This window comes from Dreissena polymorpha, chromosome 2 (genome assembly GCF_020536995.1).
Source record: "Dreissena polymorpha isolate Duluth1 chromosome 2, UMN_Dpol_1.0, whole genome shotgun sequence".
NCBI classification, from domain to species: domain Eukaryota; kingdom Metazoa; phylum Mollusca; class Bivalvia; order Myida; family Dreissenidae; genus Dreissena; species Dreissena polymorpha.
Genome location: NC_068356.1, coordinates 115,698,407 through 115,726,270, shown reverse-complemented (window position 1 = coordinate 115,726,270; position 27,864 = coordinate 115,698,407). Strand labels below are relative to the sequence as shown.

General features: G+C 33.8%; 1 protein-coding gene across 7 annotated transcripts; it reads left to right on the top strand.

Moving 5' to 3' along the window:
* Positions 1–239: 239 nt before the first annotated feature.
* Positions 240–27,477, top strand: LOC127868622 (mitochondrial thiamine pyrophosphate carrier-like). 7 transcript variants are annotated; one of them, XM_052410528.1, is made up of 8 exons: positions 250–319; positions 1,081–1,236; positions 2,815–2,970; positions 6,205–6,384; positions 7,829–8,015; positions 9,066–15,383; positions 18,800–19,336; positions 24,333–27,477. In XM_052410528.1, exons 2-6 carry the CDS (start codon positions 1,114–1,116, stop codon positions 9,362–9,364), a joined length of 945 nt encoding a protein of 314 aa, XP_052266488.1. In that variant the 5' UTR covers positions 250–319; positions 1,081–1,113; the 3' UTR covers positions 9,365–15,383; positions 18,800–19,336; positions 24,333–27,477. The 7 variants fall into 7 exon arrangements, with proteins under 7 accessions (XP_052266486.1, XP_052266488.1, XP_052266492.1 ...); XM_052410526.1 differs by lacking the exon at positions 18,800–19,336 and having other exon boundaries at positions 240–282; positions 9,066–15,856; positions 24,414–27,477; XM_052410532.1 differs by lacking the exon at positions 18,800–19,336 and having other exon boundaries at positions 9,066–11,652; positions 23,783–27,477.
* Positions 27,478–27,864: the final 387 nt, after the last annotated feature.

The window sequence follows — 27,864 nt, the reverse complement described above, 5'->3', positions numbered from 1 at the left end:
TGTGTAAAAAAAAACGTTAAAACAGGCCGACTTTGTCCGCGATTTACAGGCCGACTACGACCCTGCCATAAAATATTTTGATATGGTTAGAATCTGTAGAGGATCTTCTTTACAACGGTACCATTATAATTAATATCGGACGAATAATAATGAAGTTATAACCATTTATATCGGATCCGGGTTTTACCATAAAGATTTCCGGATAGTTCCGGGTTTTATACCTCCCCCCTTTGTTGTAAGAATCACTGGCACTGTATGAGAGATTGAAAGTGAATGCCAATGGTAAACACAGTTTTACCCTGCTTAATGGTTTTACCAGTTAAGTATTTTATCGGTGATGCTGAAATAAATAGAAGCAATGTACCTATATAAGTTATCAAATTATTGGTCATTGTACACCCTAGTCCTTAACACTTTTTACATTAATAATACGATTTTAAGGGACCTTTTCACAGTCTCACAGATTTTGGCATGTAATCATTTATTGTCTTCTATTGAACATTTTTTTTATGTCCCCCAGTCTATACTGGGGAACATATTGTTTTTGCCCTGTCTGTTGGTTTGCGTCAAACTTTAACATTGGCCATAACTTTTGCAATATTGAAGATAGCAACTTGATATTTGGCATGCATGTGTATCTCGTGGAGCTGCACATTTTGAGTTGTTAAAGGTCAAGGTCATCCTCAAGGTTAAAGGTCAAATACGTGGGGTTGACATAGCGTTTCACAAATACATCTTGTTATTAAATGCCTTAAATTGATAAATGTAAACACTGGAACTAAAAAGTTCCAGTAAAAACCAAGAATAAAGTTCAATATATAAAAAGATAATCCTCAATGGGGCTTTAACCACTGACCATTGGAGTAAAAGTCTAGTGCTTAAACCATTTGGGCATTCATGCTCATACAATCGCTCATATTCAAACATTACAATATAGCCTTTTCAAAACTCAGGCAACAGGTTTTAAGCTAATCTGCATGAGGTACAAATAAAATGACCTTAAACACAGGATTTACTGTAATGTCTTGGTGTTATCTTACTTTTTTTCATGTTATTTTACATTTGAGTTGCTAAATGCAGGCAATGGTGTAGGCATAGCATACTGTCAGATCAATGGTTGGCTACAATCCTGAATTGAAGATAAACAAGGCAGACCAGGCCAAGGCTGGGGCTATCAGTAACGTCATTGCAAGAGCAGTCACACAGCCATTTGATGTGTTGAAAATACGATTTCAGGTAGGTAATATTTCAGATTAATTTCAATATACACCACAGGATTGAAGTTTAAACAGGAATTTAGTATGTCGTGGCGTAGTGGATATAGTGTCTGACTATTGACTGGAAGTTCATGGGTTTTATCGGCACTGTGGGAGCGTTCTTTCGATCTCACCCAAAGAGACCAAGAACTGATTAAACTCCCAGAAAATGGATTCGAGAGCTGTTTAATAACCATTAGGCTTTTGATGCAATAGAGCTGTAATAAATAGGTTGAAAATAATGCTTAATAAGGTTATTTTGGGAAATGTTTTATCATGTTTTAATTTTAAGCCATACACTTTTTTTTAGTTGCGAAAATAAATATTAATTAAAAAACACAATTATATTTATATCTAAACATTTTTCAGTTAATGTTGCCACAATAATCACATTCCCTTGTTGAGCTTTTTAACTCAATTAAATGAAAGAAGATGTTCACATTAATTTTCCTCCTCCTGCTGATATTGTGTCCAACGCAAATTCTGTAAATGGCTTTTAAGTGTAAAAGCTTCTACTATTTCAAATGCTTTGTATTCCGAAGTAGGGAGATACCCGATGTATAAATGTCAATAAAAATGCGAGTAGTTAAATATTTCTTAAAATTGTTCAATGAAAAATCTTCTAACTGTATTTTAAGTAATATTGATCGTAAACAATTTAAAGAAGCATGTGATAATCCTCACTCCAAGTCATGGACATCAAACGTTCGGAAACTCTTGCACGAGTCAGGTTTTAATGACGTATGGTTATATCCAGAATCTGTTAATGTTAACAGCTTTATTCTAATGTTTCGCAATAGATTAAAAGATTTGTTTATTTCAACATGGCGAATTGATGTAAATGACTCTCCATCACTATATTTGTACAAAAGATTGAAACCCATTTTTGAAAGATCCATTTATTTAGACAAAATTGAAAATTCGAAATTTAGAAACATAATCGCAAAATTGAGATTGTCTTCCCTTGTTCTATTTATAGAAACTGGTAGGCATCAAAATATTCAAAGAAATTAAAGAACATGTACATTTTGTTCAATGAATGAAATTGAAGATGAGTACCATTTTGTTCTTATATGTCCTTTAAATGATAATATTAGAAATACATGTATACCTGTTTTTACAAAAGAAGACCAAGTATGTTTAAATTTTTACAATTGTTGAATGAGACTAGAAAATCTGTATTGATACGTCTAGCTAATTTTTGTATAAAAGCATTTAAACTTAGAGCCGAAAATTTATAGTCTTATGAGAGAATAGTTTTTTCCCAAAAATTGTGATTTTGTATATAATTTCTAACTGCATAATGTCTATATTTTATTTTTCTCAATCACTAACGGATCATAATCATTTACTTAACTTTGTTTAACAATTAAGAGCCTTCTCTTTCATATTGCATTCTCACAAAAATCATCTATGTGTAAAAATGCATAAACATTTGTTGTTAGTTTTACGCATGTGTATGTATATGTATTTATGATTGATTTATTGTTTTTGATGATGAGCTGTATATGCTTAAGTGGCAAATAAACTATCTGTTCTGTTCTGTTCTGATATTCAGCTGCAGCTGGAGCCTATATCAGCGGGCAGCAGCAGTTCTAAGTACCAGAGCCTGCTTCAGGCTGTGAAATGTATGGTGAGAGAGGAAGGGCCAAGGGCACTGTGGAAAGGTCATCTCCCAGCACAGTGCCTCTCAGTCAGCTTTGGAGTTGTAGAGGTAAATCACACTGGCTCAGTCAGCTTTGGAGTTGTAGAGGTAAATCACATTGGCTCAGTCAGCTTTGGAGTTGTAGAGGTAAATCACACTGGCTCAGTCAGCTTTGGAGTTGTAGAGGTAAATCACACTGGCTCAGTCAGCTTTGGAGTTGTAGAGGTAAATCACATTGGCTCAGTCAGCTTTGGAGTTGTAGAGGTAAATCACACTGGCTCAGTCAGCTTTGGAGCTGTAGAGGTAAATCACACTGGCTCAGTCAGCTTTGGAGTTGTAGAGGTAAATCACACTGGCTCAGTCAGCTTTGTAGTTGTAGAGGTAAATCACACCGGCTCAGTCAGCTTTGGAGTTGTAGAGGTAAATCACATTGGCTCAGTCAGCTTTGGAGTTGTAGAGGTAAATCACACTGGCTCAGTCAGCTTTGGAGTTGTAGAGGTAAATCACACTGGCTTTTACTTCTATTTGTCTAAGTAATATTCTCTTAAATGATTTGTATTCATATTTAAATAAAGTAGGCTTTTTTATTTATCAAATATCATATATTCCTAATAAAAAAATGATAAATTGTATTCAAAATGGGAAAGTTACACTTTTGATAAAGACAAATATTTAAAATATTGTTTAGTTCATGGAAAATTAACAATCAAAACATACAAATATAAAGAATGTGTTATGCTCTTGAAAATGTGTATACTTAAACAGAGAACAAATACACTTTTTATTTGCAAATCCCGAATGGCCCAGAAGTAGTGCACTTGATTGTTTGCTTAAGGACCTGGTCTCTAATCCTGGTCAGGCCAAATATTTGTACTCATATATCTTAAATCTTGCACTGATATTTCTATTAGTTGCAAAATATCTTTGTCATAAAATACTAGTCTTCTGGAAAATTGCCAGTCCTTTGGATATGCTCGATGTATTCTCTGTCAGAAACTACACTTTCCAGTTATTTACACTGGTATTTACACTGTAACTCGGTTATATCGCGGTCCAATATATCGTGTAGTCCAATATATATCTCAAGTCTGCCATGAACCCAATTTTTTCACCCACTTTTATTTTTATGTCCCCCCACTATAGTAGTGGGGGACATATTGTTTTTGCCCTGTCTGTTGGTCTGTCTGTTGGTTTGTCTGTTTGCGCCAACTTTAACATTTTGCAATAACTTTTGCTATATTGAAGATAGCAACTTCATATTTGGCATGCATGTGTATCTCATGAAGCTGCACATTTTGAGTGGTGAAAGGTCAAGGTCAAGGTCATCCTTCAAGGTCAGAGGTCAAATATATGTGGCCAAAATCGCTCATTTTATGAATACTTTTGCAATATTGAAGATAGCAACTTGATATTTGGCATGCATGTGTATCTCATGGAGCTGCACATTTTGAGTGGTGAAAGGTCAAGGTCATCCTTTAAGGTCAGAGGTCAAATATATGTGGCCCAAATCGCTTATTTTATAAATACCTTTGCAATATTGAAGATAGCAACTTGATATTTGGCATGCATGTGCATCTCATGGAGCTGCACATTTTGAGTGGTGAAAGGTCAAGGTCATCCTTCAAGGTCAGAGGTCAAATATATGTGGCCCAAATAGCTTTTTTTATGAATACTTTTGCAATATTGAAGATAGCAACTTGATATTCGGCATGCATGTGTATCTCATGGAGCTGCATATTTTGAGTGGTGAAAGGTCAAGGTCATCCTTCACAAGGTCAAGGTCATCCTACAAGGTCAAACATCATATAGGGGGACATAGTGTTTCACAAACGCATCTTGTTTTTGTAATCAGATATTCATAAATCCAGATTGTTTGCCTTAATTGTGCATTCACGATTGTGTACTGCGACAAATAAACCCATACTTTTCCACCAGCTAAGGTCATTTTGCATGTCACCTTTGACAACTTTCTCTATTGAACTTGCTTTGAACTGATATGATGCAAACTGTCTATCGCTTTCTTCTTTATAATTATATCAGCCAATCAGCTATCAGGCTGCTGAATACACAGAGTTCCCCACATGATGGTGTATACAAAAATTACTGTAAATGTCACAGATCTCAACAACCTTTGCGTGTTAGATACCGCACAAACGTTTTTAATTTAAAGGAAAAGGTTCCACATCTTTTCGCACTACCAATTTTTAATCCAAAAGTAAATATCTTAGAGTGAGTTGTTTCCCAAGCACTACAAAATTTTTATTCAGCATTTAAATATTTAATCACATGCTTTCCATGGGGGAAAAAGATGTGAACTTGTACATGAGGTCTATTTTTTGCTTGCTTTTAGTTATTATAAAGGATTTACACAAAATGCATAAGGGCTGTTTATTTGTAGCTTGCGTTATCTTTTATGAGCAATAAAACTTGGAAATTCTTTTTGGATTACAAATTTATTTATACGCATTTGAAATACTTAAATGGAATCTTGTTTTATGATATACCAATGTATAACACATAGATTTAGCACATAATGCAATAAGGTAGGTAAATAGCGTGTTTTGAGATTGCAAAACTATGCTTATGCATACATACATGCATGAATGACCTTACAAGTTATTGCGATCCGGAGATATCGCAGTCGCAATCCGTGGATCCAGCAAACCGGAATATAACGGAAATCTGGCTGAAAATGTTGGAATTCTTGTTTAGAGTTGTCATGCTTTACCAGGTTCATTTTTTATGCTCCTTTTTCTTTGTTTAAAATTCTATGACAATGTCAAACCTGAAAACTTGCATTTAATTCGAAGAAGAATGCTTTGTGGGAGATAAATTTGAAGAAGACAAATGATTTAGATTGAAATTCTTTTCAGATCAGAATTGTTTCTATTAAAGCTCTGTACAAGTTGAAAACAGTTTTCATAAACATTTTGTTGTTGAGTAACAGAGTTTATGAGTGTTTATTGTATATAATAATTATTGAAAAAAAGTGAACTTCTTTTACTTTGTTTAGCCTTGTAAAGTTTTGGACTGGCATCTTTGAGTTTGGGCAGGCACTTTCTGTGAACTTGCCCAACAGGATGACAGGCAAATTTTATCCACATTCCAAAAATCTGAAAAAACATTAAATTACATTTTCAAAAATAAGAAAATAATAATGTGATCAAGTCTGATTAGATGTACAGACGCAGATCTTGACTCAGAGTCTCATGATCATGAACATTTCTGCCACATAAATACTCAATCCATCAAGAAAAAACAACAAAGTCAATCTTAATTGATCATCCTTTTTTAATTTTTCAGTTTGTTTGCTTTGAAAACATCACAAAACATGTTTGGTTTCACTTGCCCCACGAGTTGAGCACAACATACAAGCCACTGACCCATGCAGTCAGCGGGGGAATGTCTAGTTGCCTAGCAACAGTTGTCGTGCAACCAATCGACATCATCAGAACAAGACTTGTTGCACAGGGGGAACCAAAAGTAAGTTTTCATATCTGCTCAATAAATTTATCCATAGACACTTGTCACTAAAGAACTAAGTTGACCAGTTATGATTTGTTATATGAACTGGGTCATGCCAATGGGTCTTTTGCCATATACAGCCAGTGCAGATCCCAAACAGGTCATAACTCATGTGGTCTCATTAGCAAACATGGTAGCGCTTGATCAGACTGCATGGATGTGCTGCCTGGTCTGGAGCTACATTGGCCACATAGGTAGGACATAAGACCCATTTTCACATGATGGATGCAGCTCATATTGCAGGAACAAATAATAGCACACGGTTGCATCCTCTTATTGATTTTAAGTCCTTTGATACACATTTTTGGAAAGGTATAACCATCTGTCATCTCCTGTCTGTAGACATTGAATTTTATAAGCACACCTCATGAGCACAAGGTGATCATAGTGAGCTTTTGTGATTGTCTTTTGTTCGTTATCTGTTGTCAACAATTGCTTAGTTAGCACACTAGAGGTCATATTTTTAAGTCCGCTCTTCATGAAACTTGGTCAGTTGATTTGTCCCAATGATATCTTGGACAAGTTCAAAAAATAGTTCCGATTGGTTAAAAAACCATGGGAGTCAGGGTCATGCCATTTTTCCTTATATGGCTATAGTTTAACCTCGTTTACACTCTAGAAGTAACATTTATTGTCCAATATTTATGAAACTTGGTCAGAACATTTGTATTTATGATATCTTGGATTAGTTCTTAAATGGTTCTGCATGGTCTGTTGAAAAACATGGCTGTCAGGGGGCCGGGCTTTTTTCCTTATATGGCTATAGTAAAGCCTTTTTAACGCTATAAAAGTCATTAACAGTCCAATCTTCATGAAACTTGGTCACAGCATGTGCACTAATGTTATCTTGAATGAGTTTGAAAATGGGTCCAGTCAGTTGGAAAACCTGGCTGCCAGGGGTCAGGGCATTTTTCCTTATATGGCTGTAGTAAAGCCTTTTTAACACTATAAAATTCACATTAACAGTCCAATCTTAATGAAACTTGGTCAGAACATTTGGACTAATGTTATCTTGAATGAGTTTGAAAATGGGTCCGGTCTGTTGGAAAACTTGGCTGCCAGGGGTCAGGGCATATTACCTTACATGGCTATAATAAAACCTTCTTAATTCTCTAGAAGTGACATTTATGGGCCAATCTTTATGAAACTTGGTCAGAACATTTGTTCTAATAATGGTTCTCAGCTGTGTTAAAAAAACGTTATGGTTTGTGAAAATATGGCCTCCAGGGATCAAAGTATTTCATGTTTTATTTGACTTTTTGTCTAATACAGAATAGTATGAACTATATTTGCAGGATTTAATGAATTATGAAATCACTTCTAAACTTATTCATAACAGGTACACTTTTGATACATTGCAAGACTAGTGTCATGTTTTGTTCACTATAACTGTGTCATTCAGGTGTACAGGTCTATGTACCATGCTGCTGAGAGCATAATCAGACTTGAGGGTGTGAGGGGTTTCTACAAGGGATTGATCCCTGCCTGCATTGGAGTGGCCCCTCAGATGGGGCTGCAGTTTGGATTCTATGCGCTACTTCAGCGTGTCTGGAATACAGCCTTGAATCTGCCTTATGAGCATCATCCTGGTAAGTGTAACAGAAAAACATTTTGTGGTAATTTTATTATTAAAATATCACTAGGTTTTTTGTACAATACATTGTTTGCTTGTTGGTTTGTGATATCATGAAACATCTGTTAGCTGGGCTGGGTAGCTCAATTGGCAGAGTGCTGTACAACAAGCACAAAGATTGGAGGTTTTATGACACGCCAAAACACAGAACTTGTGTGGGGATTTGTCATGAAATCCTTTCCATGCCCACTCTGCCCCGATCTCTGATTCAAGTAGGGCAGTTTTCAGTTACTGGCAAGTGAAAATTAATTAACCCTTTGAGCGCTGGAACCGGAATTTGAAGGCCTTTGCAAACAGTTTGGATCCAGATGAGACGCCACAAAACGTGGCGTCTCATCAGGATCCAAACTGTTTGCTATTCTGATAATATTCTTTGAAAAAAATCGAAGAAAATGCTAATTTTAGAAATTCAAAAAACGACATTTTAGCAGACGACAAATTTCCCAGCATGCAAAGGGTTAACTGATAACTGTGATATGACTGAAATACTACTGAAATTGGCAAAATAACTAGCAAACAAAACAAAAATTAAAAAATGTCTGATTTCAGTCCATATGGAAAAAGCATTAAGTTACTATCAAAAGATGAATGATTCAGTGAAGTTAAGAACCAATTATGCCTGGCTGTTTTGTTTTAGGAAATGTTCATTTTGCTAAAAAATGTATAGTAGAGGTATGATCCTAGAGAGGTTTATCCGTATGAATCTGTAGCATTGGTTTTAATCATCAGTTGTCTACAGCTGTTTCACCAGATGTCAAAAGCACACTGCTTACCCACTAATTGTAACAAAGTATGTGTACGCAAATTTCCAACAGCATTTTTCATTTTTGTTGGTGAATACTACACAACAGTTATGTAGCCTAATAGTCTAAGCAGTTTTGACTTTAATCTGATATAATTTAATAATGATGAGCAGCAAACAGCATAAAACCTGAATATACTGCCAGTTACTCACAGGCTGTTATGGTTGCTTAAGAGTGGAATTCTTTTTCCCATTTCCCCTCAGGTGGTGTGGAAAGCTTTATCTGTGGCTCAGGGTCAGGCTTCATTAGCAAGCTTCTCATCTACCCCATGGATCTCACAAAGAAGCGGCTGCAGGTTCAGGGGTTTGAGGACGCTAGGAAGAGATTTGGTGCTGTCCACCAGTACAGGGGTCTAGCCCACTGTCTGTCTTCAACCCTCCAACACGAGGGAGTTCGGGGCTTGTACAAGGGTCTGGCTCCCAGCCTGCTTAAGGCAGTGTTTGCGACAGGAACCATATTCTGTGTTTATGATCAAGTGTGCTTTTTTCTGGCTAACAGATAATGCTGGTTGTGTTAATACTGTTGGCATATCTGGTTGTTTTGGGATATGCTTATTATTTATTTATGCATACTATGGCCAGTGGATGAGAATAATAGTCCTAGTGGGGAAAGTCAACATCAGAACCAAATTTCTCCCACTACGCTTTCTTTCTTGATTTACCCTTCTAGATAAGGCTTGCAAAATGTTCCTTATGAAAAATTAATTTTACGAACAATCATAGAAAAGACGTTATGGCATAAGTTATGGCTAAAAAGCTTTTATGATAATTACTATTATCTTGAAAATGGGCAATATTGCTAATAAAGGACATTGCAGAATGTGCACACATCAGGTTTGTTGGTGTTATTTCATGCGTCAAAAGGTGACTCATCATAAAAATGACTTCTGTTGCTCGCAGTATTCGAGGTAGAATGTAGCTTTAATTTAATGATCAGGTAAACTGTGGCTTCCTATGATGAATAAGAGCATGCTAACCTACGATTTAATGTTCAATGTAAGTAAGGTAATATGCAGATTTCTTTTTACTATTTAAATACCAGTATTTAAGGACTTGTGTATTTACATTATGTATTTATGTAGCTGCAACTAAAATGTTCTATACCATTATATTTACATAACATATATTATTTGCTACCTCAAATACTCATGCTGTATCTGTATCACTGAATATGTTATTTAATGAAGAAGAATGGCTCCCATTTGCACTTGTCACCTGGTGTGGTGATTAACTACTGACTGTAATAATTATGAAAACAAGGATATCTAGGTCTTATTCTAGGAATATTATTTTTGAATCATTTGATGGACTCGATGATTAATGTTTTATACCAATATAAAGAAGTGAAACTCCAGTTGTTTCAGCAGTATTGCATTCCTATTATAACCACATTCATGGTCCTTTATTCATGGCAAGTAACCAATTGCCAAAACAGTATGGCACAATATGAAACAACATACACACCTAGTAGAATAAAGCTGGGGTCACCGTCTTGGAACCGCTCATCATCAGCAATTTTCACATATAAAATTTAATGTAAATATTCCTGGTCATCAAATTGTTTTATGTATATATCTTCTACTTATGCTGTAAAATGGATGTGTAAATTTTGAACTTTGGGGTAATTGAAAATAATGTAAAAAATAATAAGATCAAATTATCTTATGTATTTATCTTATGTAATTTCATGTATTCATGTTTTCTGTTTAGTAAGTATGATCTGTATGAACAGTTTTAGTTTTTACACATAGAAACCTTACATCCTAAATCCAACTTTCTCACATGTCCTTTCGTCATTTATAGCTTATTGTAATTTATAGTCTTTTGGCAGTAAGTTATTAAAACCCAGTATGTATCTCATTCGGCAGATATTTGTATGGCTCCACATATCTTTCTACTGTTTATATTATTGCTTTAAATTCTGAATGTTTTGATTGTATTGTATCATTGTAGCTGTCAAAAGCAATATGTTATTGACACATCAATTTTCAGTTGTGAATTTGCAGTAATTGCTCATGTTGAGCATATTTGAATTGTGTATGTTTTCAACTTGTGTTTTTAAATATACAATCATTATATCCCTGCATTTTTTTATTTTGAAAAATTACCATCATGTCACAAAATGATGCATAATTGACAATTTGAAATTATAGAAAAAAGAAGATACTGTGTGTGATTTCTTTTTTTACTTCAAATATTGTGGATGTTTGATGTAATTTCCTAAGATTTGGTGTTGTCATGTTGAAAAATAGTATACGGTAATACAGATACAGCTGTGATGTAAAAACATTTATTTATTGCTCATGCAAATAGCAATTCAAAGGCATGTTGCATGTAAACCATTTTGTTTTTGTTGTTGGAAGATATGAATATCACAGAGTGTTTCTAGTTTACCAGTTTATCTTGAATGTGTTTAATTATTGAGTTTGTTTTTATATTGTAACTCTGTAAACGACGCTTGTCAGACAAATCTTATGGTTTCTATGGTTACATAATTAAGTTGAAACTAAAATCTGGATCCTGCGCCAACAAAAAGTAATTAGCTTATTGTGATGATAGAGAACCATATGGTTACTATGCGTGCTATTCCAGTTTGTTTTGTCATTCCGAAATTATGGAATCTATGTTTACAGAAGTAATAGAAAACTAAAATTTTTCTCATGTCGGTCGGTCCATCGACCAGATGGTTTCCGGATGATAACTCAAGAACGCTTACGCCTAGGATTATGAAACTTTATAGGTACATTGATCATGACTAGCAGATGACCCCTATTGATTTTGAGGTCACTAGGTCAAATGTCAAGGTCACGGTGACCCGAAATAGTAAAATGGTTTCCGGATGATAACTCAAGAACGCTTATGCCTAGGATCATGAAACTTCATAGGTACATTGATCATGACTCGCAGATGACCCCTATCGATTTTCAGGTCACTAGGTCAAAGGTCAAGGTCATTTAAAAAAAAGTTATGAGCTATTGTCATCACCTTGGCGTCGGCGTCTGGTTAAGTTTTGTGTTTAGGTCCACTTTTCTCATAAAGTATCAAAGCTATTGCATTCAAACTTGTTACACTTACTTACTATCATGAGGGGACTGGGCAGGCAAAGTTATATAACTCTGGGGTGCATTTTGACAGAATTATTTGCACTTTTTATACTTAGAAAATTGAAAATTTGGTTAAGAAAAAAGTATACTTTTTGGGATTGGGAATATAGCCGAATTTCGGCTATAAAATCGGGCCAAAAAAAAAACCCTGCCTAGGATCATGAAATTTCATAAGTACATTGATTATGACTGGCAGATGACCCCTATTGATTTTCAGGTCACTAGGTCAAAGGTCAAGGTCACAGTGACTCGAAACTGTAGAATGGTTTCTGGGTGATAACTCTAGAATACTTAGGCCTAGGATCATGAAACTTCATAGGTACATTTATCATGACTTGCAGATGACCCCTATTGATTTTTTACTATATAGCCTTGCATCATGCATAGATTAGTGTACAAGTAGTACTGCTTTGTTAGTTGTTATATATTATATGTTAAAGAATAAAAGAAACATTAAATGGGTGGACTTGGTCAGCTGTATCGGGAGGAGGAGGCTAAATATGTCCCGAAATTAGTCAGTGAAAACCAAGATTTGGTCAGGGAAAAGTCAGTGAAAAGTCAGTGAAAAGTCAGGGAATTTTATTTCATCAGGTTAGTGGCAGCCCTGATAAACTACATAGCAACTTCATATTTGGCTTACTGGGGAAGTTGTGCTTCTCAAAGAAATTTGTTTATTTTATGCTTACCGGCGAGTTATAGAGAAATATCAGTGAAATAAAACTGATATTTCACTGTTTCAAAAAGTGAAACATAACAGTGAAAAATATCAATATTTTTCACTGTTTTACTGTGAAATGACACATCATTTTTTCGAAAAAATGACGTCATTATTCCTGCGAAATACTCCAGTTAAACTCTTTTACAATGTAAATAAACGGTGAAAAAAAGCAAAAAAAAAAAAAAAAAATTGTTGGATTCTGTGGAAATCCGATTTTAATTCACGCGTGATCATAAAATATATAAATGTTTTTATGATCACTCGTGAAATAAAATCGATATTCCACCGAATCCAACAAATATCCTCTATTTATTTATACATTATACCGTGGCCTGTGGATTAGAATAATAGTCCTAGTGGGGAAAGTCAACATCAGAACCAAATTCGTCCACTTATCTTTCTTTCTGGATTGACCCTGCTAGATAAGGCTTGCAAAATGTCCCATATGAGAAATTAATTTTACAAACAATCATAGAAAAGACATTATGGCATAAATAATGGCTAAAAAGCTTTTATGATAATTACTATTATCTTGAAAATGGGCAATATTGCTAATAAAGGACATTGCAGAATGTGCACACATCAGGTTTGTTGGTGTTATTTCATGCGTCAAAAGGTGACTCATCATAAAAATGACTTCTGTTGCTCGCAGTATTCGAGGTAGAATGTAGCTTTAATTTAATAATCTGGTAAACTTTGGCTTCCTATGATGAATAAGAGCATGCTAACCTACGATTTAATGTTCAATGTAAGTAAGGTAATATGCAGATTTCTTTTTACTATTTAAATACCAGTATTTAAGGACTTGTGTATTTACATTATGTATTTATGTAGCTGCAACTAAAATGTTCTATACCATTATATTTACATAACATATATTATTTGCTACCTCAAATACTCATGCTGTATCTGTATCACTGAATATGTTATTTAATGAAGAAGAATGGCTCCCAATTGCACTTGTCACCTGGTGATCAACTACTCACTGTAATAATTATGCAACCAAGGATATCAATATCTTATTCTAGGAATATTATTTTTGGAATCATTTAATGGACTCACTGATTAATGTTTTATACCAATATAAAGAAGTGAAACTCCAGTTGTTTCAGCAGTATTGCATTCCTATTATAACCACATTCATGGTCCTTTATTCATGGCAAGTAACCAATTGCCAAAACAGTAAGGCAACATACGAAACAACATACACACCTAGTAGAATAAAGCTGGGGTCACCGTCTTGGAACCGCTCATCATCAGCAATTTTCACATATAAAATTTAATGTAAATATTCCAGGTCATCAAATTGTTTTATGTATACATGTATATATCTTATACTTATGCTGTAAAATGGATGTGTAAATCTTGTACTTTGAGGTAATTGAAAATAATGTGAAAAATAATAAGATCAAATTATCTTATGTATTTATTTTATGTAATTTCATGTATTCATGTTTTCTGTTTAGTAAGTATGATCTGCATGAACAGTTTTAGTTTTTACACATAGAAACCTTACATCCTAAATCTAACTTTCTCACATGTCCTTTCGTCATTTAGAGCTTATTGTAATTTATTGTCCTTTGGCAGTAAGTTATTAAAACCCAGTATGTATCTCATTCGGCAGATATTTGTATTGCTCCACATATCTTTCTACTGTTTATATTATTGCTTTATATTCTGAATGTTTTGATTGTATTGTATCATTGTAGCTGTCAAAAGCAATATGTTATTGACACATCAATTTTCAGTTGTGAATTTGCAGTAATTGCTCATGTTGAGCATATTTGAATTGTGTATGTTTTCAACTTGTGTTTTTAAATATACAATCCTTATATGTCTGCATTGTTTTATTTTGAAAAATTACCATCATGTCACAAAATGATGCATAATTGACAATTTGAAATTATAGAAAAAAGAAGATACTGTGTGTGATTTCTTTTTTTACTTCAAATATTGTGGATGTTTGATGTAATTTCCTAAGATTTGATGTTGTCATGTTAAAAAATAGTATAATACAGATGCAGCTGTGATGTAAAAACATTTATTTATTGCTCATGCAAATAGCAATTCAAAGGCATGTTGCATGTAAACCATTTTGTTTTTGTTGTTGGAAGATATGAATATCACAGAGTGTTTCTAGTTTACCAGTTTATCTTGAATGTGTTTAATTATTGAGTTTGTTTTTATATTGTAACTCTGTAAACGACGCTTGTCAGACAAATCTTATGGTTTCTATGGTTACATAATTAAGTTGAAACTAAAATCTGGATCCTGCGCCAACAAAAAGTAATTAGCTTATTGTGATGATAGAGAACCATATGGTTACTATGCGTGCTATTCCAGTTTGTTTTGTCATTCCGAAATTATGGAATCTATGTTTACAGAAGTAATAGAAAACTAAAATTTTTCTCATGTCGGTCGGTCCATCGACCAGATGGTTTCCGGATGATAACTCAAGAACGCTTACGCCTAGGATTATGAAACTTTATAGGTACATTGATCATGACTAGCAGATGACCCCTATTGATTTTGAGGTCACTAGGTCAAATGTCAAGGTCACGGTGACCCGAAATAGTAAAATGGTTTCCGGATGATAACTCAAGAACGCTTATGCCTAGGATCATGAAACTTCATAGGTACATTGATCATGACTCGCAGATGACCCCTATCGATTTTCAGGTCACTAGGTCAAAGGTCAAGGTCATTTAAAAAAAAGTTATGAGCTATTGTCATCACCTTGGCGTCGGCGTCTGGTTAAGTTTTGTGTTTAGGTCCACTTTTCTCATAAAGTATCAAAGCTATTGCATTCAAACTTGTTACACTTACTTACTATCATGAGGGGACTGGGCAGGCAAAGTTATATAACTCTGGGGTGCATTTTGACAGAATTATTTGCACTTTTTATACTTAGAAAATTGAAAATTTGGTTAAGAAAAAAGTATACTTTTTGGGATTGGGAATATAGCCGAATTTCGGCTATAAAATCGGGCCAAAAAAAAACCCTGCCTAGGATCATGAAATTTCATAGGTACATTGATTATGACTGGCAGATGACCCCTATTGATTTTCAGGTCACTAGGTCAAAGGTCAAGGTCACAGTGACTCGAAACTGTAGAATGGTTTCTGGGTGATAACTCTAGAATACTTAGGCCTAGGATCATGAAACTTCATAGGTACATTTATCATGACTTGCAGATGACCCCTATTGATTTTTTACTATATAGCCTTGCATCATGCATAGATTAGTGTACAAGTAGTACTGCTTTGTTAGTTGTTAAATATTATATGTTAAAGAATAAAAGAAACATTAAATGGGTGGACTTGGTCAGCTGTATCGGGAGGAGGAGGCTAAATATGTCCCGAAATTAGTCAGTGAAAACCAAGATTTGGTCAGGGAAAAGTCAGTGAAAAGTCAGGGAATTTTATTTCATCAGGTTAGTGGCAGCCCTGATAAACTACATAGCAACTTCATATTTGGCTTACTGGGGAAGTTGTGCTTCTCAAAGAAATTTGTTTATTTTATGCTTACCGGTGAGTTATAGAGAAATATCAGTGAAATAAAACTGATATTTCACTGTTTCAATAGTGAAACATAACAGTGAAAAATATCATTATTTTTCACTGTTTTACTGTGAAATGACACATCATTTTTTCGAAAAAATGACGTCATTATTCCTGCGAAATACTCCAGTTAAACTCTTTTACAATGTAAATAAACGGTGAAAAAAAGCATAAAAAAAAAAAAAAAAATTGTTGGATTCTGTGGAAATCCGATTTTAATTCACGCGTGATCATAAAATATATAAATGTTTTTATGATCACTCGTGAAATAAAATCGATATTCCACCGAATCCAACAAATATCCTCTATTTATTTATACATTATACCGTGGCCTGTGGATTAGAATAATAGTCCTAGTGGGGAAAGTCAACATCAGAACCAAATTCGTCCACTTATCTTTCTTTCTGGATTGACCCTGCTAGATAAGGCTTGCAAAATGTCCCATATGAGAAATTAATTTTACAAACAATCATAGAAAAGACATTATGGCATAAATAATGGCTAAAAAGCTTTTATGATAATTACTATTATCTTGAAAATGGGCAATATTGCTAATAAAGGACATTGCAGAATGTGCACACATCAGGTTTGTTGGTGTTATTTCATGCGTCAAAAGGTGACTCATCATAAAAATGACTTCTGTTGCTCGCAGTATTCGAGGTAGAATGTAGCTTTAATTTAATAATCTGGTAAACTTTGGCTTCCTATGATGAATAAGAGCATGCTAACCTACGATTTAATGTTCAATGTAAGTAAGGTAATATGCAGATTTCTTTTTACTATTTAAATACCAGTATTTAAGGACTTGTGTATTTACATTATGTATTTATGTAGCTGCAACTAAAATGTTCTATACCATTATATTTACATAACATATATTATTTGCTACCTCAAATACTCATGCTGTATCTGTATCACTGAATATGTTATTTAATGAAGAAGAATGGCTCCCAATTGCACTTGTCACCTGGTGATCAACTACTCACTGTAATAATTATGCAACCAAGGATATCAATATCTTATTCTAGGAATATTATTTTTGGAATCATTTAATGGACTCACTGATTAATGTTTTATACCAATATAAAGAAGTGAAACTCCAGTTGTTTCAGCAGTATTGCATTCCTATTATAACCACATTCATGGTCCTTTATTCATGGCAAGTAACCAATTGCCAAAACAGTAAGGCAACATACGAAACAACATACACACCTAGTAGAATAAAGCTGGGGTCACCGTCTTGGAACCGCTCATCATCAGCAATTTTCACATATAAAATTTAATGTAAATATTCCAGGTCATCAAATTGTTTTATGTATACATGTATATATCTTATACTTATGCTGTAAAATGGATGTGTAAATCTTGTACTTTGAGGTAATTGAAAATAATGTGAAAAATAATAAGATCAAATTATCTTATGTATTTATTTTATGTAATTTCATGTATTCATGTTTTCTGTTTAGTAAGTATGATCTGCATGAACAGTTTTAGTTTTTACACATAGAAACCTTACATCCTAAATCTAACTTTCTCACATGTCCTTTCGTCATTTAGAGCTTATTGTAATTTATTGTCCTTTGGCAGTAAGTTATTAAAACCCAGTATGTATCTCATTCGGCAGATATTTGTATTGCTCCACATATCTTTCTACTGTTTATATTATTGCTTTATATTCTGAATGTTTTGATTGTATTGTATCATTGTAGCTGTCAAAAGCAATATGTTATTGACACATCAATTTTCAGTTGTGAATTTGCAGTAATTGCTCATGTTGAGCATATTTGAATTGTGTATGTTTTCAACTTGTGTTTTTAAATATACAATCCTTATATGTCTGCATTGTTTTATTTTGAAAAATTACCATCATGTCACAAAATGATGCATAATTGACAATTTGAAATTATAGAAAAAAGAAGATACTGTGTGTGATTTCTTTTTTTACTTCAAATATTGTGGATGTTTGATGTAATTTCCTAAGATTTGATGTTGTCATGTTAAAAAATAGTATAATACAGATGCAGCTGTGATGTAAAAACATTTATTTATTGCTCATGCAAATAGCAATTCAAAGGCATGTTGCATGTAAACCATTTTGTTTTTGTTGTTGGAAGATATGAATATCACAGAGTGTTTCTAGTTTACCAGTTTATCTTGAATGTGTTTAATTATTGAGTTTGTTTTTATATTGTAACTCTGTAAACGACGCTTGTCAGACAAATCTTATGGTTTCTATGGTTACATAATTAAGTTGAAACTAAAATCTGGATCCTGCGCCAACAAAAAGTAATTAGCTTATTGTGATGATAGAGAACCATATGGTTACTATGCGTGCTATTCCAGTTTGTTTTGTCATTCCGAAATTATGGAATCTATGTTTACAGAAGTAATAGAAAACTAAAATTTTTCTCATGTCGGTCGGTCCATCGACCAGATGGTTTCCGGATGATAACTCAAGAACGCTTACGCCTAGGATTATGAAACTTTATAGGTACATTGATCATGACTAGCAGATGACCCCTATTGATTTTGAGGTCACTAGGTCAAATGTCAAGGTCACGGTGACCCGAAATAGTAAAATGGTTTCCGGATGATAACTCAAGAACGCTTATGCCTAGGATCATGAAACTTCATAGGTACATTGATCATGACTCGCAGATGACCCCTATCGATTTTCAGGTCACTAGGTCAAAGGTCAAGGTCATTTAAAAAAAAGTTATGAGCTATTGTCATCACCTTGGCGTCGGCGTCTGGTTAAGTTTTGTGTTTAGGTCCACTTTTCTCATAAAGTATCAAAGCTATTGCATTCAAACTTGTTACACTTACTTACTATCATGAGGGGACTGGGCAGGCAAAGTTATATAACTCTGGGGTGCATTTTGACAGAATTATTTGCACTTTTTATACTTAGAAAATTGAAAATTTGGTTAAGAAAAAAGTATACTTTTTGGGATTGGGAATATAGCCGAATTTCGGCTATAAAATCGGGCCAAAAAAAAACCCTGCCTAGGATCATGAAATTTCATAGGTACATTGATTATGACTGGCAGATGACCCCTATTGATTTTCAGGTCACTAGGTCAAAGGTCAAGGTCACAGTGACTCGAAACTGTAGAATGGTTTCTGGGTGATAACTCTAGAATACTTAGGCCTAGGATCATGAAACTTCATAGGTACATTTATCATGACTTGCAGATGACCCCTATTGATTTTTTACTATATAGCCTTGCATCATGCATAGATTAGTGTACAAGTAGTACTGCTTTGTTAGTTGTTAAATATTATATGTTAAAGAATAAAAGAAACATTAAATGGGTGGACTTGGTCAGCTGTATCGGGAGGAGGAGGCTAAATATGTCCCGAAATTAGTCAGTGAAAACCAAGATTTGGTCAGGGAAAAGTCAGTGAAAAGTCAGGGAATTTTATTTCATCAGGTTAGTGGCAGCCCTGATAAACTACATAGCAACTTCATATTTGGCTTACTGGGGAAGTTGTGCTTCTCAAAGAAATTTGTTTATTTTATGCTTACCGGTGAGTTATAGAGAAATATCAGTGAAATAAAACTGATATTTCACTGTTTCAAAAAGTGAAACATAACAGTGAAAAATATCATTATTTTTCACTGTTTTACTGTGAAATGACACATCATTTTTTCGAAAAAATGACGTCATTATTCCTGCGAAATACTCCAGTTAAACTCTTTTACAATGTAAATAAACGGTGAGAAAAAGCATAAAAAAAAATAAAAAAATTGTTGGATTCTGTGGAAATCCGATTTTAATTCACTCGTGATCATAAAATATATAAATGTTTTTATGATCACTCGTGAAATAAAATCGATATTCCACCGAATCCAACAAATATCCTCTATTTATTTATGCATTATACTGTGGCCTGTGGATTAGAATAATAGTCCTAGTGGGGAAAGTCAACATCAGAACCAAATTCGTCCACTTATCTTTCTTTCTGGATTGACCCTGCTAGATAAGGCTTGCAAAATGTCCCATATGAGAAATTAATTTTAAAAACAATCACAAAAAAGACATTATGGCATAAATAATGGCTAAAAAGCTTTTATGATAATTACTATTATCTTGAAAATGGGCAATATTGCTAATAAAGGACATTGCAGAATGTGCACACATCAGGTTTGTTGGTGTTATTTCATGCGTCAAAAGGTGACTCATCATAAAAATGACTTCTGTTGCTCGCAGTATTCGAGGTAGAATGTAGCTTTAATTTAATAATCTGGTAAACTGTGGCTTCCTATGATGAATAAGAGCATGCTAACCTACGATTTAATGTTCAATGTAAGTAAGGTAATATGCAGATTTCTTTTTACTATTTAAATACCAGTATTTATATGGACTTATGTATTTACATTATGTATTTATGTAGCTGCAACTAAAATGTTCTATACCATTATATTTACATAACATATTTTATTTGTTACCTCAAACACTCGATCATGCTGTATCTTTATCACTGAATATGTTATTTAATGAAGAAGAATGGCTCCCATTTGCACTTGTCACCTGGTGTGGTGATTAACTACTGACTGTAATAATTATGAAAACAAGGATATCTAGGTCTTATTCTAGGAATATTATTTTTGAATCATTTGATGGACTCGATGATTAATGTTTTATACCAATATAAAGAAGTGAAACTCCAGTTGTTTCAGCAGTATTGCATTCCTATTATAACCACATTCATGGTCCTTTATTCATGGCAAGTAACCAATTGCCAAAACAGTACGGCACAATATGAAACAACATACACACCTAGTAGAATAAAGCTGGGGTCACCGTCTTGGAACCGCTCATCATCAGCAATTTTCACATATAAAATTTAATGTAAATATTCCTGGTCATCAAATTGTTTTATGTATACATGTATATATCTTATACTTAAGCTGTAAAATGGATGTGTAAATCTTGTACTTTGAGGTAATTGAAAATAATGTGAAAAATAATAAGATCAAATTATCTTATGTATTTATTTTATGTAATTTCATGTATTCATGTTTTCTGTTTAGTAAGTATGATCTGCATGAACAGTTTTAGTTTTTACACATAGAAACCTTACATCCTAAATCTAACTTTCTCACATGTCATTTCGTCATTTAGAGCTTATTGTAATTTATTGTCCTTTGGCAGTAAGTTATTAAAACCCAGTATATATCTCAATTGGCAGATATTTGTATTGCTCCACATATCTTTCTACTGTTTATATTATTGCTTTATATTCTGAATGTTTTGATTGTATTGTATCATTGTAGCTGTCAAAAGCAATATGTTATTGACACATCAATTTTCAGTTGTGAATTTGCAGTAATTGCTCATGTTGAGCATATTTGAATTGTGTATGTTTTCAACTTGTGTTTTTAAATATACAATCCTTATTAGCCGGATTTTTTTCGAAAAAATCTCGGCTTATAGATTGATGTTGTCGGGCGGGCGGGCGGGCGGGCGGGCGGGCCGGGTGGCGGCGTGCTCGAAAATGTTAAAGTTCTTATTTCATGGTATAACTTTGGTATGCTTGGACCTAGAGTCTTCAAACTTGACATGAAGGTTGGCCAGGATTAACAGATGACCACTGGTCATTTCAAGGTCATTCATTTGAAGGTCAAGGTCACTGTGACCTTCAATATAAAAAATGTTAAAGTTGTTATAACTTTGGTATGCTTGGACCTAGAGTCTTGAAACTTGACATGAAGGTTGGCCATAACTAGTTAGTAACCACTGGTCATTTCAAGGTCATTCATTTGAAGGTCAAGGTCACTGTGACCTTGAATGTAAAAATGTTAAAGTTCTTATTTCATGGTATAACTTTGGTATGCTTGGACCAAGAGTCTTCAAACTTGACATGAAGGTTGGCCAGGATTAACAGATGACCACTGGTCATTTCAAGGTCATTCATTTGAAGGTGAAGGTCACTGTGACCTTCAATATAAAAATGTTAAAGTTGTTATAACTTTGGTATGCTTGGACCTAGAGTCTTGAAACTTGACATGAAGGTTGGCCAGAACTAGTAAGTAACCACTGGACATTTCAAGGTCATTCATTTGAAGGTCAAGGTCACTGTGACCTTGAATGTAAAAATGTTAAAGTTGTTATAACTTTGGTATGCTTGGACCTAGAGTCTTGAAACTTGACATGAAGGTTGGCCAGAACTAGTAAGTAACCACTGGACATTTCAAGGTCATTCATTTGAAGGTCAAGGTCACTGTGACCTTGAATGTAAAAATGTTAAAGTTCTTATTTCATGTTATAACTTTGGTATGCTTGTACCTAGAGTCTTCAAACTTGAAAGAAAGATTGGCCAGTACTAGAAGATGACCACTGGTCATTTCAATGTCATTCATTTGAAGGTCAAGGTCACTGTGACCTTAAATGTTAAAATGTTAAAATTGTTATAACTTTGGTATGCTTGGACATAGAGTCTTCAAACTTGACATGAAGGTTTGCAAGCACACTTAGATGACCACTGGTCATTTCAAGGTCATTCATTCTAAGGTCAAGGTCACTGTGACCTTGAATGTAAAAATGTTAAAGTTCTTATAACTTTGGTAGGTAAAAATGTTAAATGTCAATTCAAGTTCATATTTGTGACCTTAAATGTTATTGTTGTTCATGTATATGCATGCATTCAAAACATAACACAAGGTTTGCTCATGCCTTGAAAAGTACTTACATTTCATTTTGACCTTTGAACAATATTTCAGTAATTTAAGTATTGCATTGACAAAAACACGAAAGGTACTTTCCTGTCATTTAAATCAAAAATCCGGCTTCAATGCGGTCATCTCCGACCGCGGAACTCTTGTATGTCTGCATTGTTTTATTTTGAAAAATTACCATCATGTCACAAAATGATGCATAATTGACAATTTGAAATTATAGAAAAAAGAAGATACTGTGTGTGATTTCTTTTTTTACTTCAAATATTGTGGATGTTTGATGTAATTTCCTAAGATTTGATGTTGTCATGTTAAAAAATAGTATAATACAGATGCAGCTGTGATGTAAAAACATTTATTTATTGCTCATGCAAATAGCAATTCAAAGGCATGTTGCATGTAAACCATTTTGTTTTTGTTGTTGGAAGATATGAATATCACAGAGTGTTTCTAGTTTACCAGTTTATCTTGAATGTGTTTAATTATTGAGTTTGCTTTTATATTGTAACTCTGTAAACGACGCTTGTCAGACAAATCTTATGGTTTCTATGGTTACATAATTAAGTTGAAACTAAAATCTGGATCCTGCGCCAACAAAAAGTAATTAGCTTATTGTGATGATAGAGAACCATATGGTTACTATGCGTGCTATTCCAGTTTGTTTTGTCATTCCGAAATTATGGAATCTATGTTTACAGAAGTAATAGAAAACTAAAATTTTTCTCATGTCGGTCGGTCCATCGACCAGATGGTTTCCGGATGATAACTCAAGAACGCTTACGCCTAGGATTATGAAACTTTATAGGTACATTGATCATGACTAGCAGATGACCCCTATTGATTTTCAGGTCACTAGGTCAAAGGTCAAGGTCACGGTGACCCGAAATAGTAAAATGGTTTCCGGATGATAACTCAAGAACGCTTATGCCTAGGATCATGAAACTTCATAGGTACATTGATCATGACTCGCAGATGACCCCTATCGATTTTCAGGTCACAAGGTCAAAGGTCAAGGTCATTTAAAAAAAAGTTATGAGCTATTGTCATCACCTTGGCGTCGGCATCTGGTTAAGTTTTGTGTTTAGGTCCACTTTTCTCATAAAGTATCAAAGCTATTGCATTCAAACTTGTTACACTTACTTACTATCATGAGGGGACTGGGCAGGCAAAGTTATATAACTCTGGGGTGCATTTTGACAGAATTATTTGCACTTTTTATACTTAAAAAATTGAAAATTTGGTTAAGAAAAAAGTATACTTTTTGGGATTGGGAATATAGCCGAATTTCGGCTATAAAATCGGGCCAAAAAAAAAACCTGCCTAGGATCATGAAATTTCATAGGTACATTGATTATGACTGGCAGATGACCCCTATTGATTTTCAGGTCACTAGGTCAAAGGTCAAGGTCACAGTGACTCGAAACTGTAGAATGGTTTCCGGGTGATAACTCTAGAATACTTAGGCCTAGGATCATGAAACTTCATAGGTACATTTATCATGACTTGCAGATGACCCCTATTGATTTTTTACTATATAGCCTTGCATCATGCATAGATTAGTGTACAAGTAGTACTGCTTTGTTAGTTGTTATATATTATATGTTAAAGAATAAAAGAAACATTAAATGGGTGGACTTGGTCAGCTGTATCGGGAGGAGGAGGCTAAATATGTCCCGAAATTAGTCAGTGAAAACCAAGATTTGGTCAGGGAAACGTCAGTGAAAAGTCAGTGAAAAGTCAGGGAATTTTATTTCATCAGGTTAGTGGCAGCCCTGATAAACTACATAGCAACTTCATATTTGGCTTACTGGGGAAGTTGTGCTTCTCAAAGAAATTTGTTTATTTTATGCTTACCAGTGAGTTATAGAGAAATATCAGTGAAATAAAACTGATATTTCACTGTTTCAAAAAGTGAAACATAACAGTGAAAAATATCAATATTTTTCACTGTTTTACTGTGAAATGACACATCATTTTTTCGAAAAAATGACGTCATTATTCCTGCGAAATACTCCAGTTAAACTCTTTTACAATGTAAATAAACGGTGAAAAAAAGCATAAAAAAAATAAAAAAATTGTTGGATTCTGTGGAAATCCGATTTTAATTCACTCGTGATCATAAAATATATAAATGTTTTTATGATCACTCGTGAAATAAAATCGATATTCCACCGAATCCAACAAATATCCTCTATTTATTTATGCATTATACTGTGGCCTGTGGATTAGAATAATAGTCCTAGTGGGGAAAGTCAACATCAGAACCAAATTCGTCCACTTATCTTTCTTTCTGGATTGACCCTGCTAGATAAGGCTTGCAAAATGTCCCATATGAGAAATTAATTTTACAAACAATCACAGAAAAGACATTATGGCATAAATAATGGCTAAAAAGCTTTTATGATAATTACTATTATCTTGAAAATGGGCAATATTGCTAATAAAGGACATTGCAGAATGTGCACACATCAGGTTTGTTGGTGTTATTTCATGCGTCAAAAGGTGACTCATCATAAAAATGACTTCTGTTGCTCGCAGTATTCGAGGTAGAATGTAGCTTTAATTTAATAATCTGGCAAACTTTGGCTTCCTATGATGAATAAGAGCATGCTAACCTACGATTTAATGTTCAATGTAAGTAAGGTAATATGCAGATTTCTTTTTACTATTTAAATACCAGTATTTATATGGACCTTTGTATTTACATTATGTATTTATGTAGCTGCAACTAAAATGTTCTATACCATTATATTTACATAACATATATTATTTGCTACCTCAAATACTCATGCTGTATCTGTATCACTGAATATGTTATTTAATGAAGAAGAATGGCTCCCATTTGCACTTGTCACCTGGTGTGGTGATTAACTACTGACTGTAATAATTATGAAAACAAGGATATCTAGGTCTTATTCTAGGAATATTATTTTTGAATCATTTGATGGACTCGATGATTAATGTTTTATACCAATATAAAGAAGTGAAACTCCAGTTGTTTCAGCAGTATTGCATTCCTATTATAACCACATTCATGGTCCTTTATTCATGGCAAGTAACCAATTGCCAAAACAGTACGGCACAATATGAAACAACATACACACCTAGTAGAATAAAGCTGGGGTCACCGTCTTGGAACCGCTCATCATCAGCAATTTTCACATATAAAATTTAATGTAAATATTCCAGGTCATCAAATTGTTTTATGTATACATGTATATATCTTATACTTATGCTGTAAAATGGACGTGTAAATCTTGTACTTTGAGGTAATGTAAAATAATGTGAAAAATAATAAGATCAAATTATCTTATGTATTTATTTTATGTAATTTCATGTATTCATGTTTTCTGTTTAGTAAGTATGATCTGCATGAACAGTTTTAGTTTTTACACATAGAAACCTTACATCCTAAATCTAACTTTCTCACATGTCCTTTCGTCATTTAGAGCTTATTGTAATTTATTGTCCTTTGGCAGTAAGTTATTAAAACCCAGTATATATCTCAATTGGCAGATATTTGTATTGCTCCACATATCTTTCTACTGTTTATATTATTGCTTTAAATTCTGAATGTTTTGATTGTATTGTATCATTGTAGCTGTCAAAAGCAATATGTTATTGACACATCAATTTTCAGTTGTGAATTTGCAGTAATTGCTCATGTTGAGCATATTTGAATTGTGTATGTTTTCAACTTGTGTTTTTAAATATACAATCCTTATATGTCTGCATTGTTTTATTTTGAAAAATTACCATCATGTCACAAAATGATGCATAATTGACAATTTGAAATTATAGAAAAAAGAAGATACTGTGTGTGATTTCTTTTTTTACTTCAAATATTGAGGATGTTTGATGTAATTTCCTAAGATTTGATGTTGTCATGTTAAAAAATAGTATAATACAGATGCAGCTGTGATGTAAAAACATTTATTTATTGCTCATGCAAATAGCAATTCAAAGGCATGTTGCATTTATACCATTTTGTTTTTTGTTGTTGGAAGATATGAATATCACAGAGTGTTTCTAGTTTACCAGTTTATCTTGAATGTGTTTAATTATTGAGTTTGTTTTTATATTGTAACTCTGTAAACGACGCTTGTCAGACAAAACTTATGGTTTCTATGGTTACATAATTAAGTTGAAACTAAAATCTGGATCCTGCGCCAACAAAAAGTAATTAGCTTATTGTGATGATAGAGAACCATATGGTTACTATGCTTGCTATTCCAGTTTGTTTTGTCGTTCCAAAACTATGGAATCTATGTTTACAGAAGTAATAGAAAACTAAAATATGCATCCTGCTCTAAATTAATAGTATTTAAGCTTGATAAATTACATTTATGGTGATCCTGTTCTAACCCGGTAGGGTACCAATATTTTGTATGTGGCAAGCTCGCTTGAATTCTTTTTTTTTATTCCCAGTGGAATGGAATCTCATTTTTAATTGCTTTTCTGTACAACAAGTATTTGTGTCTTAGACATATGTTATGTAGAGTACCTAGCTGATAAAGAAGTAAGGCGTTAATAAAGTTAGACTTACTGGTATTGTGTTTTGCTTGTCACTGAGATCATGTCTAAGTTATAATAAATTACAAATATCCTTTTATGTAGACATTCAGGCTACACAAAATAATAAACAGTGGAAGATTTCATTTATCATCTTTTCAATGCAAGAAGAGGCTTAACTGCCTACATTTGGAATATGAACTCTCTGGGAAAACAAGGCTTAATGCATGAGCATAAAGTGTCATCCCCTATTGACCTGTGCAGCCTTCATTGGACATACATGTATGAACCAGTCCCTGGAAAAACAGGGTTTAATGTATTAGCTTGTGCAATCGTATTTGCTAATCAGGGATGTCACTTTAGGTAAATGCTTGGGGTATTCCACTCTCTGTATCAATACACCATAAAATATCGGTATCCACAGTA

Coding starts and splice junctions, on each gene's coding strand:
- LOC127868622 (XM_052410526.1), top strand. CDS start 1,114: ATGGTTGGCTACAATCCTGAATTGAAGATAAACAAGGCAGACCAGGCC. Junction 1,237..2,814: donor TGTTGAAAATACGATTTCAG/GTAGGTAATATT, acceptor TCTGATATTCAG/CTGCAGCTGGAGCCTATATC. Junction 2,971..6,204: donor TCAGCTTTGGAGTTGTAGAG/GTAAATCACACT, acceptor TTAATTTTTCAG/TTTGTTTGCTTTGAAAACAT.